The 17,507-nt window shown below is 38.4% G+C and overlaps 1 protein-coding gene across 1 annotated transcript in view; it reads right to left on the reverse strand.

The window, feature by feature from the left end:
* Nucleotides 1–6,644: 6,644 nt before the first annotated feature.
* LOC578292 (deleted in malignant brain tumors 1 protein-like) overlaps nucleotides 6,645–17,507 on the reverse strand; it is a 59,506-nt gene continuing 48,643 nt past the window's right edge. Inside the window, exons 9-15 of the mRNA XM_030995760.1 lie at nucleotides 13,315–13,641; nucleotides 10,663–10,986; nucleotides 10,003–10,212; nucleotides 9,215–9,544; nucleotides 8,379–8,708; nucleotides 7,389–7,553; nucleotides 6,645–6,781 (exon numbers count right to left, since the gene is read on the reverse strand). Coding sequence (XP_030851620.1) covers nucleotides 6,645–6,781; nucleotides 7,389–7,553; nucleotides 8,379–8,708; nucleotides 9,215–9,544; nucleotides 10,003–10,212; nucleotides 10,663–10,986; nucleotides 13,315–13,641 — 1,823 coding nt within the window. The remainder of the gene's footprint in view (nucleotides 6,782–7,388; nucleotides 7,554–8,378; nucleotides 8,709–9,214; nucleotides 9,545–10,002; nucleotides 10,213–10,662; nucleotides 10,987–13,314; nucleotides 13,642–17,507) is intronic.

A 17,507-nucleotide genomic window follows, 5' to 3' on the forward strand; every position in this document is an offset into this window, starting at 1 on the left:
AACGGCATTAATTGTCATTAAGCTGAGACCATATTGGACTAAGGAGGCATTATAATTTAATTTGCAGAACTTATGACCTCCATTTATAATTAAATTTGACATCACTTTCAGTTTTCATCGTACGGGAGCGGGAAAACTCCTTTTCGATCGTGGTGATTTGATATCATTCAAATATAGCTCTAATCCGCAATTTCTTTTAATTCCTCACACCTATGTACATCATTATAAATGAAAGATAAGTGCAATACAGATAAGTTCATTACAGATAGGTGCATTAGTAACAACTTAACTCGTACTACTAAATGTCTAATTCTTTAGTTTATATTATGTATATTCTACCTACAGTGTTAATATTCATATATTCATAGTATTTACCCTGTGCCATATTATGTTTCACCGCAGCTTCCAGTCTTTCATTTCAACTCTTGGAAAGTTCAGCAGTTGTTTGAGGTACATTTTTAGTTAATTTGCACCATGGTTATTTTTTCTCCACCGTTTTCACTCTCGTCGGTTTCGGATATGTCCTGACAAGGGAGAAAATATCCATCAATATCTACATCTTTCTCCGCGGGAACAATAGCGTGCTCAACCAATCAACAGACCGCAGGCGAGTCAAGCCAGCGCTCTGCTGATTAGTTGAGCACCCGTGAGCTTCGGCCAATAGGCCTTGTTCGTTATTGTTCTAATTATTGATCGAATTATTTGATCGACGCACAGTGGACCAGGGAGGAACCAAAGTGCGCCCAAACTAATTTTTGATGATTTATTTGTATCATTAAATTTTTTTTTTTACTGAGGTATTATTCAATGTATTACATTGTATCTATCAACAGGGCAAGAAAAAAGACACAACAAATTAGTTTTGGTGCACTTTGGTTCATCCCTTGCCCACTGTGCGACGGTCCACCCGTAGAGTATAAAACACACTTGCTTACTTTATATTTACCACCTGACGAAGTGTTGCAGCGACGCACGACTAACGTGATCTTTTAGATCCCTTGTTGACCATACATTGCAAGACAAACGAATATCACTACTGATGTTAATTTCGATACTACGTCCACAATGAGTAATATATTTATCATAGATGTCATTGTTTTATTAAGTTTTATTTATTAAGTTGAAACTTACGAAAGAAAGTCTAACCGGAACAATATTTCACTGATGGATATGGCTTGTCAAACTAAGTTCCAGCTTGTTCTGCCTTTAAAAATGTGAATGCATCATCTCTTGGAATAGGTTAGTGGTGGGATGTCCAATAAATGAACCCTAAAAAACATTTTTCTTTTTAAACCAAGCTATCTGCTGTTAGACGGTAGTAATTTTTATCCGACATAAACAGAATCAGTGCAATTGATGGGTCAATTGCGTATGAAATACATTCAGTTTCAGTTTTATTTTTCACTTCCAACAGAACAGTTATTTTGACAAGAAATCAGATATACAATTGAATCAATAATACAATACACTTTAAATGGTTTAAAGGTATAAAATGGAAAGTATACATAAATATCCCGTATAATAGTTTTGTTTGAGTTTTTTTTAAAAGTTAAACCAGTAGAAATGGTGGGAGCCACTGAAAACCCAAACATGTAAAATGTGGATCCCTCAAAATAGTGACAAACATAGTTTGGTAACATGTAAATATATTGACTTGAACAAAAAATAAATATATACATAGATTACCAAAAAGTGGCAGAATAATAATACAGTTATAAATCCGTAATTTGAAAACTTGCTTACGACATGTAGCCTATATAGTAGAGTAAACACTGAAAAGGTCAAAAGAGACAATGACGACTGACAGATGAGACATAAATGTATAATAATGATAAGAAAAAATTATTTAAAATATATATAATTTAAGATGGGCCTCGTGTGAATGTGCAAATTGCCATCAAGACCAACATCTGACGTCACGGCCCGTGTACAGTAGTTTCTCTATAGTGACACTGTACATGGCATATGACATGGCGTATTTGAGAGTATATTACTTCTTTATGAAAAACGTGGAACCACACAGCCCATAGTTCATAATTGTTTATGTTTTCAGGCCTTTATTTTTCTGTGTCGCACTCAACAAGTCTGCAAGGCAAGAGCGTAGACGTAGGTATACTATCTATTCACATCGTAGGTAGGATTGATGAATATACTATAGATGAACGGATGATCTATTATTGGTGTTCTACACACTGCTTGTTCCAAACTATGTTATGCTATATTCGTTGACTGTGAACATGATAACGTTCACTTCAATAATACTGGGTTTGCAAGAGGAGTCGACATCGGCGATCTTGCGAATGTCATAACGCTGGGTATTAACATTGGAAAGCCTCTACAGTACAGTCGCTTTAGCCCCTTTAGCAGGCACACATGCCAGAAAACTAGTGAACTAGTTTAAGTTTGAACCAATTAAATTTAAAAGGTAGAAAGTCCTAACCTTTTTATAAACGTGTTATCTATTCAAACTTTGTAGAAAATTGATAATTAATTCGCCTCCATGTAGTGTTGGACAACTCTCGCATATTTGAGAGAATGTTTTGTCAGAGTAGGCCTACGAAGATATTGGGAGTTCCTATTTACACCACAGACTAATTGCTATTTCGCCAGTAATTATGTAATTATAATAGCCTCAATTTTCTTACGTTTCTACTCATGTAGATGTACGATGTTTAATTAGTTCTCCCCAACCCATTTTCTTATTTTCTTTTTTTATTATGTTGATACACAATTTAACGAAGTTTATATGGTGGACTTACTACCCTTGGGGAAAAAAGATATCTTCATAGCGATGATTATTTAACATATTTCTGACAAATAATGACGTTTCCTAAACAAAGGAGGAATTTCCCATTGAAAATAGGCAATTTGAAATTCCTTCACTTTTGGTAGAGATACTTATTTACAATGCATTTGATTATGTTAAAGTTCAACTCTGTTGAATTCAAATGAAAGCATATACACATACAAAGCAGAACATTTTACAGCACAGATGCAAATAATTACTCATGGCATCAAAAAAGTCCCCTTATGAACAAAAGTTGAAAGTGCTCGCAACCAAGAGGAGAATTTGTTAAAACTCATAGTTGAATTTGCAATACCAAACAACAACTATAAACTAAAAGCTTAAACGATGTAAAAAAAACAAATAGAACGATATATAAATTTTTAAAAAGAAAGACCAAACAACCCTAAGCAAAGTGTGGACACAAACACAACTTTAGACTAAAAATGCAGAACTTGAACTTCACAATAGATTTCAATCAAATACAATATTGTATGTTTGTAATACTAATCACCACTTAGTAATTACATAAATGTTCCACTTTTCTGCCTGTTTTGATAATTCATGTACTTCTTTTACTAATAATATATACATGTACAATTTATAAAGCGCTTAATCCCATGTTTATGGGCGCATACAAATCGAAATCCCAAGATAACATAATTACAATCAGATCATTTCATGCAAATTAGGTGACAATACAAATATAAAGTACTCGGATTTAGATTTCTTTTAAAAAATTGAAATGAATTTAACTAGTACTTTTACGATAAATAAGAACTTTCAACAGTTTCTTTGTCATTTCATTCGCTTGTTTTTTTTGCAGACATTTTATTTCATAAAAGAAAGTAATGTATACATTAAGATTAAATGAAGCACCAATTTGATACTGTGTGGGCCTCAGTAATGATAAGTTTTAGTGATATGAGCAACACAAATAAAAGCACCATCGAATTAATAAGACAAATCTAATAAATGTCGTTTTTTGCAGAATGATTCTGGGAGCCAATAAAAAACACTTGGCTATTTCTTTGTTGCATAATTCGGATTTGGAGATTCTGAACTCGGTCTAGTTCAGTTGTAAGTTGCTTCATCTGATGATCGTTATATACAAATTGGTTCTGTTAGTAAATTACAAACACCACAGTAAGTTTAAATGTCGTGAGAACATGTTTGTGTCAAAAGACGAGGAGGACCACCATTTTATCAAAGTGTTAACGGAAGAGGTTCTGGTATATTTCTAGTTTGGTGCATGGCAAATTGTCCTGTTCTAAATTAAGAATAAATGGTTCATACATAACATACTAATCAATGTTCATCTCCTTCAGAGTGTGTCTTTTAGTCAATATGGCTTATGTACATTAATCTCAGATTGCACCTTGTTTTATAGGTTAGTTTACTGGAATCCTCCATGTTTCATCCCGTTCTTTAAAATACATATTACTACATGTACTGCCATGTTATGCCACAGCCTCTATGGGCCGCCGGCTTCTCTCTCGCGCATTCAATCTCGCTACTCTCATTCCACCCTCCCAATTCTTGAAGATGTCTATCAATCCTGCAGGACACCTACCACCTCGACACTTCCCTTCAACTTCGCTTCCGATAGTTGCTAGTACAATACTCTTCTTTTCCAGTGCTCATACTTTGTGATCTTTCTTTCATTGACTCGCCGCCATTCAATCCTCATCTGGCACCCTGTCTTCATCAGATTGTCCATCTGATTCTGCTTTGATATCGTTTCGGATAGATCTAGTCTCTAGCATCGTACTTGGAAGAAGATACCCATTGTGATCCGTGTCAGTTCCTGCTGCAGGAATTTGGCAAACAGTTTTCATATCCATGTACTTGTGTATCTCTTTCTGTGACGTGTCTTGCGATAAGGGGACCCTCCCTTCACCTAAAGTACAGTCGATTCCCATGTTCGATTCCTTGTCGTTCATTTTACGAGTTAATTCATAGGTTCCTGTATCACCATCATTCAACGAAGGTCTTGCGTTTGGAAGGACGTATCCATCAAGATCTATGTCCGTCCCCGTTTTAGGCTTTTGGTAAACCGTGTTCATTTCCATATATTCGTTTTTCATCTTTTCCTTTATGCCTTGAGGTAAAAACCCCGTTCCTGCTTGTTCATCAGATAGTTTTGGCATTTCCATTTTGCAGCCACAGTTTATTTTATCTGATACCGACTTTCCATCGTTTAAAGGTATTTCTGTGTTCGGAAGGAGATACCCGTCTATGTCCAAGTCCTTATCAGTTTTAAGTGTTTGGTGAACAGTTTTCATATCCGCATAATCATGGACCTCTTCTAAATCGTTATCGTGATTATCTTTTATATCTTTTATATTTGATTCATAATGGTGACCCAAAACATCACTTTTCCGTCTTTCAGGTAATTTAGGTGGTGCGTTCAAGTCTTGGTAAGCGGAACCGGGTGACCGAGCATGCATTGATGACATAGTCGTCACGTCCATATATATTTCAGTGTCTAAATCCCTAGCATACATTCTCTTTTTAAACCTGTAAATACAGTACCCAAGTGATGCGATCAGAATGCAGCTTAAGAATAAAAAACACGGCCCAATTAATGTTATCATTCGGAAATCAGCAGTTTTACATATGACACCGGCATCCTCCTTGTGTGCACAATTATGAACACCTATCCCCTTATGCTTGCAGTATTTAATGTTGGTTTCTGTCCCATTGCACTGAACACCATCCAGAAAGATATCACCAGAACCTTGACCAAATCTTGCTTGGGGTAGAGCTGCTAAAGCCCCATCAAATCCTAACTGTCTACACACAACTTTAGCGTCTTTCAGGTCCCATAAATCGTCGCATACAGTCCCCCAAGACCCTTCATGTAGTATCTCAACTCTTCCTTCATATTCATCGGATCCATTGACAAGTTGAACTGAAATGTATAGCAAACAAATGCAGGGTGGGTTAGATTGATATTGACCAAATAAAAATGAAAAAATTATAAATATTTAGCGATTATCAACGCAATTCCAAACAAGTTATTTCATAAAACGGTTTGTTGGAAATACGTGAATGTTGACAAACACATGTAAGTAAAATTCGCTAGAATGTACAGTACTGAACACCATCCAGAAAGATATCACCACAGCTCGATATTTCGACAAATTTGTAAATACAAAATATAAACAGGTTTTTTTATTGCATTTTTTAGCTATTCACTTGAAACATGTTTTTGTTACAAGATCTCACATCGCCTTTATAAAAGAGAATGTACAAGTGTACATTAAACAATCTGACATTTTTATGAATATGAAATTCTCTTCTCCATAGTATCATAAAGATAGGGAAAGTATCAAATCAAGAAGCTCATCATCATATCATTTCCATACATAGGCATATCCAGCCAGAATAACAAAGGATATTCATATTCAATGATTCAATGAACAATATACTATTTCAATCTGGACATCGAAATCCAGATTTTGACCGAAATAGTTTTCAGGTTGTGGGTTTCTCTTTTAATTTTCTTCAAGGCTTATGTAAAAGATACCGGTAGCCAGCATTATTAACACATTTATCAATACCCCTTTAGTAAATGGTTCTGCCTAATCTTAAAACAGTTCATGACTTGCGAAAGCATCTATAAATAACACATGAATTGTTAATGCTTTACAAAATCCACACATGAAAACAAAAACAACAACAATACATTAACTGCTATAGGCGTTATACCAACCAACAGAGCACCTTCTGGTATAATCGTTATACCAAGTAAGGCACCAACTGGTATAAGCGTTATACCAAACAACAGTGAAAAGCTTACCTCCCAAGGAGCAAGAGGCGCCAGCATCACTACTATGACTACAATTAGAACGTCCTACACCTGCGTGAAAACAATCGGCCAAGTGATCTTCTGTTCCCCCACAAACAACATATGTAAGAAGGCTTTGGCCAGGTCCTTGACCAAACCTTGAAGAAATAGGTGCAGCCATTGCGTCGTTAAACCCCAGCATTCTGCAAACAACCCTCGCGTCTTTTAGATCCCACCAGTCACCACAGATGGTTCCCCAGGATCCATCGTACAGTACCTCTACTCTTCCTTCAGCATCGTTAGATCCATTGACAATACGAAATTGAAATGGATCTAGAGGGTCAAGATAAAGACGATTCTATTATTGACAAACGAGTGTGCAAAAGATCTATTCAGTTGCCACTAACTTTACTTTAAAGAAAGTTACTAACCCCTCTACAAAATGTTATTATAAGATGTGTAATGAAGTTTAATATTCGTAACAAATAGCCCATGCATGGAAATTTGGTCAACACAGACAGTAGGTTTATATACATGTATGCTTATGAGCACAGTCAAGTCACTGAAGTGTTACTAAATGAAAAAAAAATACCAAAGAAATCACATTGTACGATTTTATATTACGTTTTAACTATGTCCGATTAGAATAAAGAAGCTGAACCGGTGTAATGGTAACCTGAGTCTAACCGTAAGTATCATGCGAATGATCAATGGAAGGTATATTTATTGAGATACCTTTCCGTAACATCTTTATGACTCCAGTTTGGCTGACAACTATATGCACTCTATTTTTTTAAATACACAACGTACCTTCTTTAAAACAAAAGACACCAGCATCACTGTCATGTTTACAGTTGTTGACTCCAAGCCCTCGATGGTAGCACTCAGCAAGGGTGTCTTCTGTACCCTTGCATCCAACGTCATCAAACAAGATTTTTCCGCTTCCGGCACCAAACGTAGCACTACCAGGTGCGGCTAAAGCTCCGTCAAATCCAAGCATTTTACAAACTACTCTTGCGTCTCTTAGATCCCAGCTATCATCACAAACCGTTCCCCAGCTCCCCTTATACAAAACCTCCACCCTGCCTTCTGAATCGGTGGTTCCATTGGTAAGACGAACTTGAAATGGCTCCGCTGTGTTTAATGAATGGTTAGGATTAAAAGCAGACTACGTTTATAAGATAAAATGTACATACACTTACAAGGAAATGTTATCAAGTACCCCTCTTTAAAAAAAACTCCAGTACATGGATTGGTTAGCAGCATTTCACGCATATCAGTATAATTACCCCTTTGACAATCACCCCGGGAATTACCCCCCGGAAAAAATTATCGCCCTGTGGACAATTACCCCCATCCTGAATATTCCCCCTAGGACAATTACGCCCTCCCAAGGACAGTTGTACCCCGCACCAGGATAACAGCCCCTGAGGATATTTACCCCCTTCGGAAAATTACCCCCTGTTCAGGGGAAGTTCACCCAGGTAATAATTTTGTTTCAATAAACGAATTTTTTCGGGGGAATGTTTGTCCCGGGGGTAATTGTCCTAGAACCCTTTTCATGTGATTAGACATATCTGTAGAAGAGCAGTCCCTCAACTATTACAACAAATACAGGTGAAACGTCGGAGAAAGAAAAGCTTCCTATAATTCTCATTTGTTTACGGAGGTCACTTCCATGCGACCAACTTCAATGATCGACTAAGGTAAATGCAAAATATACCTGCAGAGGTATGCGCAAGCGAATAAGTAAGAATAATTACTCAAATGGCTAACCTATACAAAAAAATAATAACCTACCTCCCGAATAACAAACAGCGCCTGCATCACTTGTATGGCTGCAAGAGTAACGTTGAATCCCTGCATGAGCGCAGACTGCAAGGTTATCTTCTGTTCCATCACAACCAACATCATTTAAAAGAATTCGCCCAGAGCCTTGACCAAACCTAGCAGATCCCGGTGCTTCTAAGGCTCCATCAAACCCCAGCATTCTGCAAACCACCCTCGCGTCTCTTAGATCCCACTTGGTATCACATATAGTTCCCCATGATCCGTCATACAAGACTTCTACCCTGCCTTCTGCGTCATTTGATCCAACAATCAGACGAACTTGAAATGGGATTGGATGGGCTACACGTGAATAGGAAAGACATATATACCGCATTTGGATAGCATTTTGACAAATGTCGCAAAAGCTTTGAATATATATGTAAATGAAATGGTAGAAAAATGTTTATAGTAATAAATCCTATTATCAACACATTTAGACTCATAATACCGAGGTATGCGATAATGTTTAATAAATTCTAATGATACATCAACCACACGCTTTTTAAGCTTAAAATAAAAAAAAAGTGCTGAAAAAAAAATAAAGATAACATATCTGGCTATAAAATTACGGAAACATGGCTTGGTTGCATTTGAATTGTATGATCAAACTAGAAAAGTCTTCTTTTTTTTGGGGGGGGGGGGGGGGAGGAGGTGATTCGTCTTTAATAGACCATTAGTGCATCCAGTGAGATTATATAGAGTTTGAAGACACTTGACTCGAGTTGTTCATGTTCATCTTATGAGCATGGAATTAACAAAAATAATGTTCAGTTGAAAATAATGGGTTATGCGAGAGGGAAACATACTTCCTGAGTAGCAAACGGCTCCTACATCCCTTGCATGACTGCATGGATCACGTTCAATCCCTACATAAGCACAGTCTGCCAGGTTGTCTTCTGTTCCCTCACAGTTGACATACTTTAGCGGAATACGACCAGAGCCCTGACCAAACCTAGCGGATCCCGGTGCGTCCAACGCTCCATCAAACCCCAGCATTCTGCAAACCACCTTCGCGTCTCTCAGATCCCAGTCATCATCACAGATAGTTCCCCAGGATCCATCATGCATGAGTTCTACTCTGCCTTCAGCATCGTTAGACCCACCGACAAGACGAACTTGAAATGGCTGAGGATGGGCTGTGAGGAAAAAAGTATTTTTATATTTTACATTTAAAAAGAAAAATACAGTTTGGCATTATAAACCTGGTCATTTGCCTGAACTACTAGTGCAAATATTTTCATGCGTGAAATGTCATCAATTCGATTTTTTTTCTCTATTTACCGCACGGATGAAAAATCACAGGATTTTTGACATTCTTATGTAACCTTTTATTCGAATGAAATCTCTTTAATATTCCAAGGGAAAGTACGCAGCAACTTCAATGTCATAAATATGTCCGATATTAAAATTGCGTTTATCAGCCGTAAAATTTCTCTGATTCTTTTGTCCGAAATAACATGAAAAGCACTTGACGTAACTATTCAAAATAAAAAGCAAGAATATCCGATTCTGTGTTTTATAATTACTGCTCCATTTTTCTTTCTAGATCGACTAGATGCTATTTCTCTATAGAATACGGACCAGAAAAACCTACCTCCAGAATAACAAATGACACCTGCATCCCTGGGAATTTCGCATGAAGTATAATGTCCGATTCCTCCATGAAAGCATTCTGCAAGGTTGTCTTCTGTTCCATCACACGCGACCCAATCGAGAAGAATACGACCAAAGCCCTGACCAGACCTAGCAGATCCCAGTGGTTCCAAGGCTCCATCAAACCCAAGCATCCTGCAAACCACCCTAGCTTGCAACAAATTCCATTTCAACATGACAGATAGTTCCCCAGGATCCATCGTACATGACCTCTACTCTCCCTTCAGCATCGTTAGACCCACCGACAAGACGAACTTTAAATGTATCTGGGGGGGGGGGGGGGAGACCAGTGGGTGAAAGGATTTTTCTCTTGAAACATAAGGAGTTTTGATAACATTTAGACGAAAAGAGAACAAACTTTACCGTTAAAACGCATATATGTTTAACCCACAACCCTCGAGTCAGAGCAAATGCCTAACAGCCTGAAATAAGAGTGGATAGTGACAAAGAAGTTAGTTAATTCAGCCCACACTTCTTTTTTAAGAAGAGAAAATCTTTACAGATATATAGAAACCGGAAATTTCTTCAATTTCGGATGAATTTGTTCAGGTTTGAACAATTATTAGTAGTTCTCCGTTGAATACGGACCAGAGAAACCTACCTCCAGAATAACAAATGACACCTGCATCCCTGGCATGTCCGCATGAAGTATAATTCCCAACTCCGTCATGAGCGCATTCTGCAAGGCAGTCTTCTGTTCCCTCACAATCGACGTAAGCTAGAAGAATACGACCATAGCCCTGACCAAACCTAGCAGATCTCGGTGCGTCCAAGGCTCCATCAAACCCCAGCTTTCTACAAACCACCTTCGCGTCTTTCACATCCCACCAGTCATCACAGATAGTTCCCCAGGATCCATCGTACATGACCTCTACTCTCCCTTCAGCATCGTTAGACCCACCGACACGACGAACTTGAAATGGATCTGTGTGGGAGAAGCAGGGGGTGAAGGGATTTTTCTTTTGACATATGAAGAGTTTTTCCATATACATTTTGACCAAAAGAGTCCAAGCGTTATGTTCAAAACACATTTAAGTATATATTTTTTTAGCCCACAAGTCTTGAAAGCAAACGAAATGAGTTTGGATAGTGACAGAGAAGTTAATTAATATAGTCCATACGTCAAGCCCCCTTCACACCAAACTAGTTCTTACTACGGTTTGAAACCGTCCTAGAAAATCGTAAAACGGGTTGTGGTCGGAGTAGAATGAGGAAATAATGTCTGTAATACGACTCTAGTTCGTTCATAAACAGTCCTCAATACGTCCATCTCGTCTGTATCCCGTCCCCAGTCAGTTCATATCAAGTTCAGATCGGGTAAATTTACCATTTCCAGGCAGTTCAAGCCAGTCCGCAGTCAGATTATACCCGTTATTAACTAGTTCTACCTCGTTCCCAATACGACCGGACCGATTCTAACAAGTTCAGAGACAGTTCAGCTCGTCCTCATCTCGTTCTTAGTGCGTTGGAACGCGCTCCTAGAGCGTGTGGAATCACGTCCTGGCTCAAGAGTTATAAAACCCGAGCGCATTCTTACCATTTCTTATTCCCGTTCAACTTCAACGATTCAAGCTGTGCAAATCAAGACATTCAAGTGAAGCCCCCCCCCCCGGCAATCACACCAAACTAGTTCTCACTACGTTCTGTAAAATGTTGCCAAACGTGCTCAAAAATGCGTGCGAACGGAGTGAACGTCAAAGCAACTGTTTACGATCTGTTTAAACACTTTATGAACGGGCTCGGACTAGCTTGGACGGGAAGGGCGCTCTAAAACTTTGAACCTGTTCAAAATTGTCCCCGTCCTGCAATTAGACGGACTGACAACGTACTTAAACGAGATGGACGTACTACGAACGGAATTGCCGTACTTCGGTCCTACTAGGAACGTGTTACGAACTGGTTAGAATGGTTTGATGTATTGGGAATGAAGTGAAACTAGTTACGAACTTGTTTAAAATGATTACGGACGGGCTTGGATTTCTTGGAAATGGCAAATTTACCCGATCTGAACTTTATTTGATTTGATTTTGTTTTGATTTGATTTTCTTCTGCATTCATGTAAACATACAGTTTTTCGATAACAATAATAATATAAAGTACAATAAGTATTGTTCTGACAATGAATCATAAATAAGCAAATACATATATATAAATTGTCATTTAAAAAAACGAAATGATAAACTGTCATAAATACTAAATTTCCTCAAACATGATAAAACATTATAAAATTATTTGCGGATGAAGGACTGTCATTGTAAGCAGATTGCTTGATAATACAACAGCCCCAGACAAAACTCATGAAATATATTAACACATTTATTAAGCAGAAACGGATAGGTAATTGAAAATACAAATTTAGATGATGGTGATGCAGATGAGGATGATGATGATGATGAAGATGATGATGATGATGATAATGATGATGATGACGATGGTGATAATGATTCGAATTAATGAAAGAAGTGATGACATGATAAAGAATGAAGAGTTGACACAGAAATTCTACCTTGAGTATTCTGATAATAACATCGTTTTAACTTTCGCCTTAAATGAGTAGAGGGAGCAACATGATTTAATAGATTCTGGGAGAGAGTTCCATAGGTCGGGACCGTGGTGTCTTATGGATCTATGGGCAATAAGTAATTTCGGGTTTTTTAAACTGACTGTGGACGGGGTACATGGTTATGAATGGTCTAGGATCGTATTATAGACATTATTTACACATTCTACCCCGACCATGTCCCGTTTTTTACGATTTTCTAGGACGGTTCTGGAACGTAGTTAGAACTAGTTTGGTGTGATGGGGGCTTAGCTGCTGCTAATTGATGCTCGACCACAGCACGTTGTTATACGTTCCTAGTAGGAACGAAGTACGGCAATTCCGTTCATAGTACGGCAACCAGTCCGTTTGTAGTACGTCCTCCTCGTTTTAAGTACGTTGTCACTCCGTCTTATTGCAAGACGGGGACAATTTTGAACCAGTCCGAGCCCGTCATGATGTTCTTAAACAGATCGTTAACAGTTGCTACTACGTTCAACTCCGTTCGCACACAGTTTGAGCACGTTTGGCAACATTTCCCAGAACGTATTGAGAAGTAGATCGGTCTGATGGTGGCTTTAAGAAGGGAAAAGCTCTACAGGTATATGAACCGGACATTTCTTCAATTTCTGATGATTTGTTCAGGTTTGAACACCTATTTATAAATCGACTAAAAACTGCTTCTTTGTAGAATACGTTACCAGAGAAACCTACCTCCAGAATAACAAATGACGCCTGGCATCTCATTCCCAGAATATTGGCAAGTATAATCTCCAAATCCGCTATGATCACAGTCTGCAAGGTTGTCTTCTGTTCCCTCACAGTTGACATAATCTAGCAGAATACGACCAGAGCCCTGACCAAAACTAGCAGATACCGGTGCTCCCAAAGATCCATCAAACCCAAGCATTCTGCAAACCACCCTTGCGTCTGTCATATCCCAGGTGTTATCACATATAGTTCCCCAGGATCCATCGTACATGATCTCTATCATTCCTTCAGTGTCGTTAGACCCATCGACAAGACGAATTTCAAATGGATCTGTGGGGGAGAACCAGGGGGTGAAAGGATTTTTCTCTAGAAATATGAAGAGTTTTACCCTGTAACATTTAGGCGACAAGAGTGCAAACTTTAGGTTTAAAACACATATAAGTTTATGTTTAAAGCCCATAATCCTCCAGAGCAAATGCATAAAAGTCCCGAAAAAAGTGTAGATAGTGACAAAGAGATTCGATAATACAGCCCATATATCTTCTTTAATAAATGAAAAATTCTACAGATATATATATTAACTGGAAATTTCCTCAACATTTCTTTATAGAAGTTGGTAATACAAATTCACGGTCTCCCTTCAAAAAATGAATATGCTTTCAAATATCTTGAACAAAATTAATATCATTGTTGAAAATCATTTATGAAACTTAAGAAAGATCCCTAAAGGCTTCAGACATGACGTGTAAATGAGCAACTGCGCTCAACAAGGGACACACCTTACGCAACCATTCATTTTCGAAAACCGCCGCAGTTTTGTCGCGTCCCTGTCTAAACGAGCATTTGCTATCAGTGAAAGTTAAGGCCCACAAGCGGGGATTATGCGGGGGAAACGTCACTTTTTAGCTGATACGCTTCCTTCCGAACGTAACGCAAGTATGCGGCACGCAGCGAAATGGCTAGCTGCCACGATTCACAGCAAGTACATTTGGCCGGGCTGCGTCTTATTTTTTCGTACCACGGCGAGCCCAGATTCCAGTATGAACTCATTTTCAAACATAACAAGCTACTTAAGCTTGCAAAGAGGTCACAAACAATTCGACTTTGATTATTTATTGCTTTGCCTCACTATTTATAAAGGTAAAAAAAACTAAATAAACTGAGATTTGAACCCTCACGGCAAATCCAAGGTTCTATTAGTAACACGCTGTCCTTACCGATTGAGCTAACGATAAGTTGATGAAAGAATGATTTGTATAATTACTATCACCCTATTGACCACCCTACCGGATTCCACGTGCGCATGCGCTGGTTTCCTTCGCGAGTGCGCATGCGCAGGTTTCCCTCGCGAGCTCAATCTGGGATCGCCGTGGTACGAACAAATAAGACGCGGCCGGGCTTCGCATCAACCTCGGATCTGCGTGTGTCAATCGACAGTGCAGCACTTTGTGCATACATGTGATTGCAACGCGAATGCCCGGGTGCGGATGTGCACTAAAGTATGTTTTGTATGAATTAAAAAAAAACCATGACTTTACCCCCCAAAATAAATATATTTACTTGACAATATTTTTTTTTTATCAACTATATATTTATTTGTTCTTTAAAAATATTTTCCCACCAATATATGACATGAATTCAAATCTTTAAAATAAATGTTAAACACTACGGTGAGGCAGTCGACCACTTCGTGACTCCGATCAGCGCCGAATGTTTAGCTTCGGGCAAGGCTCGTGCATTCCAACCAGGTGGGTAAATGCGTAATGCTCAAGAAACAATCAACGTACGTAAGTGTGCGTTTTGAACGGAACGCACGGCGCATGCAATATGGTATCGCGCTAGGAATATATCGTGTGTGCAACGCATGAGAGACTTTTTATAATTTTGTGTTGTGCCACCGATCAGACGTATCTCTTGTAGTAATGACTAGTTAACAGAGTTTGCAAATACAGACTAGTATGTATAACTAAATATAGAATGACCTGCAACCCATGACTCATGTTAGGTCATGTTATGAAACAATGAGTACTTGTATAATTCATAAATACATGGCTACCGTACACGGATGTCTGACTGCACAGTGCCTCAATAAAGCTATACAACGTATCAGTTCGATCAAAGGTCTCTAACTATAATATGATGTCAGAACTTGGCAGCCAGTATTAAGCAACCCAGCGTATATGGAGGGATCATTGAAATCAGTCCAGTTCATTCCAATTCTTCTTTGTGACGTGAGAGATGATGAGAGGGCTTAGAGTCTAAGGGTGGTATTCTCGAAAGCGGCCTAAGTTAAATCAGTGGCCTAAACCTGGTTTAAACCATGGACTATCTTTCTTGCTATTCTCGAAGGTGGCCTAAAGATAAGCCAGGCTTAAATACGTCATAGTTCGGCCTAACTTTAGGCCGCTCAGAGGGCAGGTTTAAATACGTCATAGTTCGGACTAACTTCGCGTGACGTCACGTTTTAGTTGTTCGCGGAGAGTGAACGGTAAGTTTTGCATTTGAATTTCTATATTTGATAACAATTTACACTCTTTTGTATGGATAAGCGCGCATGAAAGTTACACCAGCTAATAAAGTATTTTTGTTACTTTCATGTTGCTGTATAGGTGATAATCTAAAATGCTTTTAACTGAATAAATTTGGGGGAAACTTGGTAAATTTTCATTGTGTTCGCAGACCTGTCCCATACGTGCAAATAATTGTCGGTTAACATTTTCGTTTCCTGAGATTGAGCAATTTCTTACCGGGTAATTTTTTTCTTGGCACTATGTACTTTCGTACGCATATACCACCTTAACACCGCCTTAAAACTATCATTGCTAGACGTAGAAACTACTTTTATAGTGGATTTTCGAGACGCTGTTGCCTAAAAGTGGACTAGCACTAGGCCTAAATCTAGATCTGGCCGTCTCTTTCGTTCGTTAGCCTCTGATTTGGGTAGGGTCGGCTCCTCTCTTAAAGGAGCCGACCCTACCCAAATCAGAGGCTAACGAATGAAAAGGACAGAAATTTCGGTCTGGTATCACCTCTGCCTGAGCTGCAGTGCTAGTTGTGGCTGTTGGTGCGATAATTTTCTACAGGATAATGATGATTTTCATAACCACCCAGCCCCCCCCCCCTCCCCAAGAAAAACATTTGTTTTAAACAATATTACTAGACCCAGATCTAAATTTCACCAACAAGAGTCTAGTCTAGACAGGTCTAATAGAAATTGAAAGGAAATGGACAGAAGCTTCCTTTTTTTGACATACATTTGCTGATAATGTTACAGTAGTTTAGTCTAATAATATTAGTCTAGTTAGTAAACTAGACTCTACAGAGAAAGAGAAATTGTAATTTCTTATCAAATATCAACATATTTTTCATCTTGATTTTCTGCTATTTCAGGTTCTTTCCAATTGATGCATGGGAATGAAAAAAGAAGGCCTCTCCCAAGCCTACGGTGTCCCGCCTTGTGAAAACCATCTCAATAGCCATTGCCAGGAGATGGGAGCAATACATCTCAATTCCATCAACAAGAGATAGAGAGGCAGTCCTGCAGAGTGCAGACCCAGCATGAATTTTATAATTACTGCAATTTCCTTGGCATTAATATGGTCGGTGCTATTGATTGCACCCACATTCGCATCTCCAAGCCAGTTGGCCCAACACCAGTTATTTCCTGAACAGGAAAAATAGATAATCCATTTTTCTTGGAAAGTCTGCTGGTGAGTAAAGCTGTAATTACGCCTAAATTTTGTAAACTAAATCATGTTTATACAATTTTTATTAAAAAGATCTGCTGATTTTATAAATCTGCAGATGTGTTTACAGGTACATTATGAAGTGATTTTAAACTGTTTTGTATGATGAATGTAGGTGCAATCTACACTCAACTTTCATTCATTTAACATCGGCACGAGCTCATATTTTCAGCTCGATTGCCATGGCTACCAGTCACTCCTGACAGTGACAGCTTGGCCTAGACTTTTGGGCGGAACTATCTCTGAAAATAAGACACAAATAATCAACAGTTGATTAACTACTTTCAAATTTGGGTCAGAAGAAAATTCAAATCTACCACTAACAATTCTGGACCATATAAGACTTAGAGACCTACAGACTGCAGTACAGTACAGTGCAGTAAATTTTCATTTTACTTTTTCCCCTTTCACGAAGCTTATTTTGGGAGATAACATAAACAAAGACAATCT

This window comes from Strongylocentrotus purpuratus, unplaced genomic scaffold (genome assembly GCF_000002235.5).
Source record: "Strongylocentrotus purpuratus isolate Spur 01 unplaced genomic scaffold, Spur_5.0 spur5_scaffold_3, whole genome shotgun sequence".
Lineage (NCBI taxonomy): Eukaryota > Metazoa > Echinodermata > Echinoidea > Camarodonta > Strongylocentrotidae > Strongylocentrotus > Strongylocentrotus purpuratus.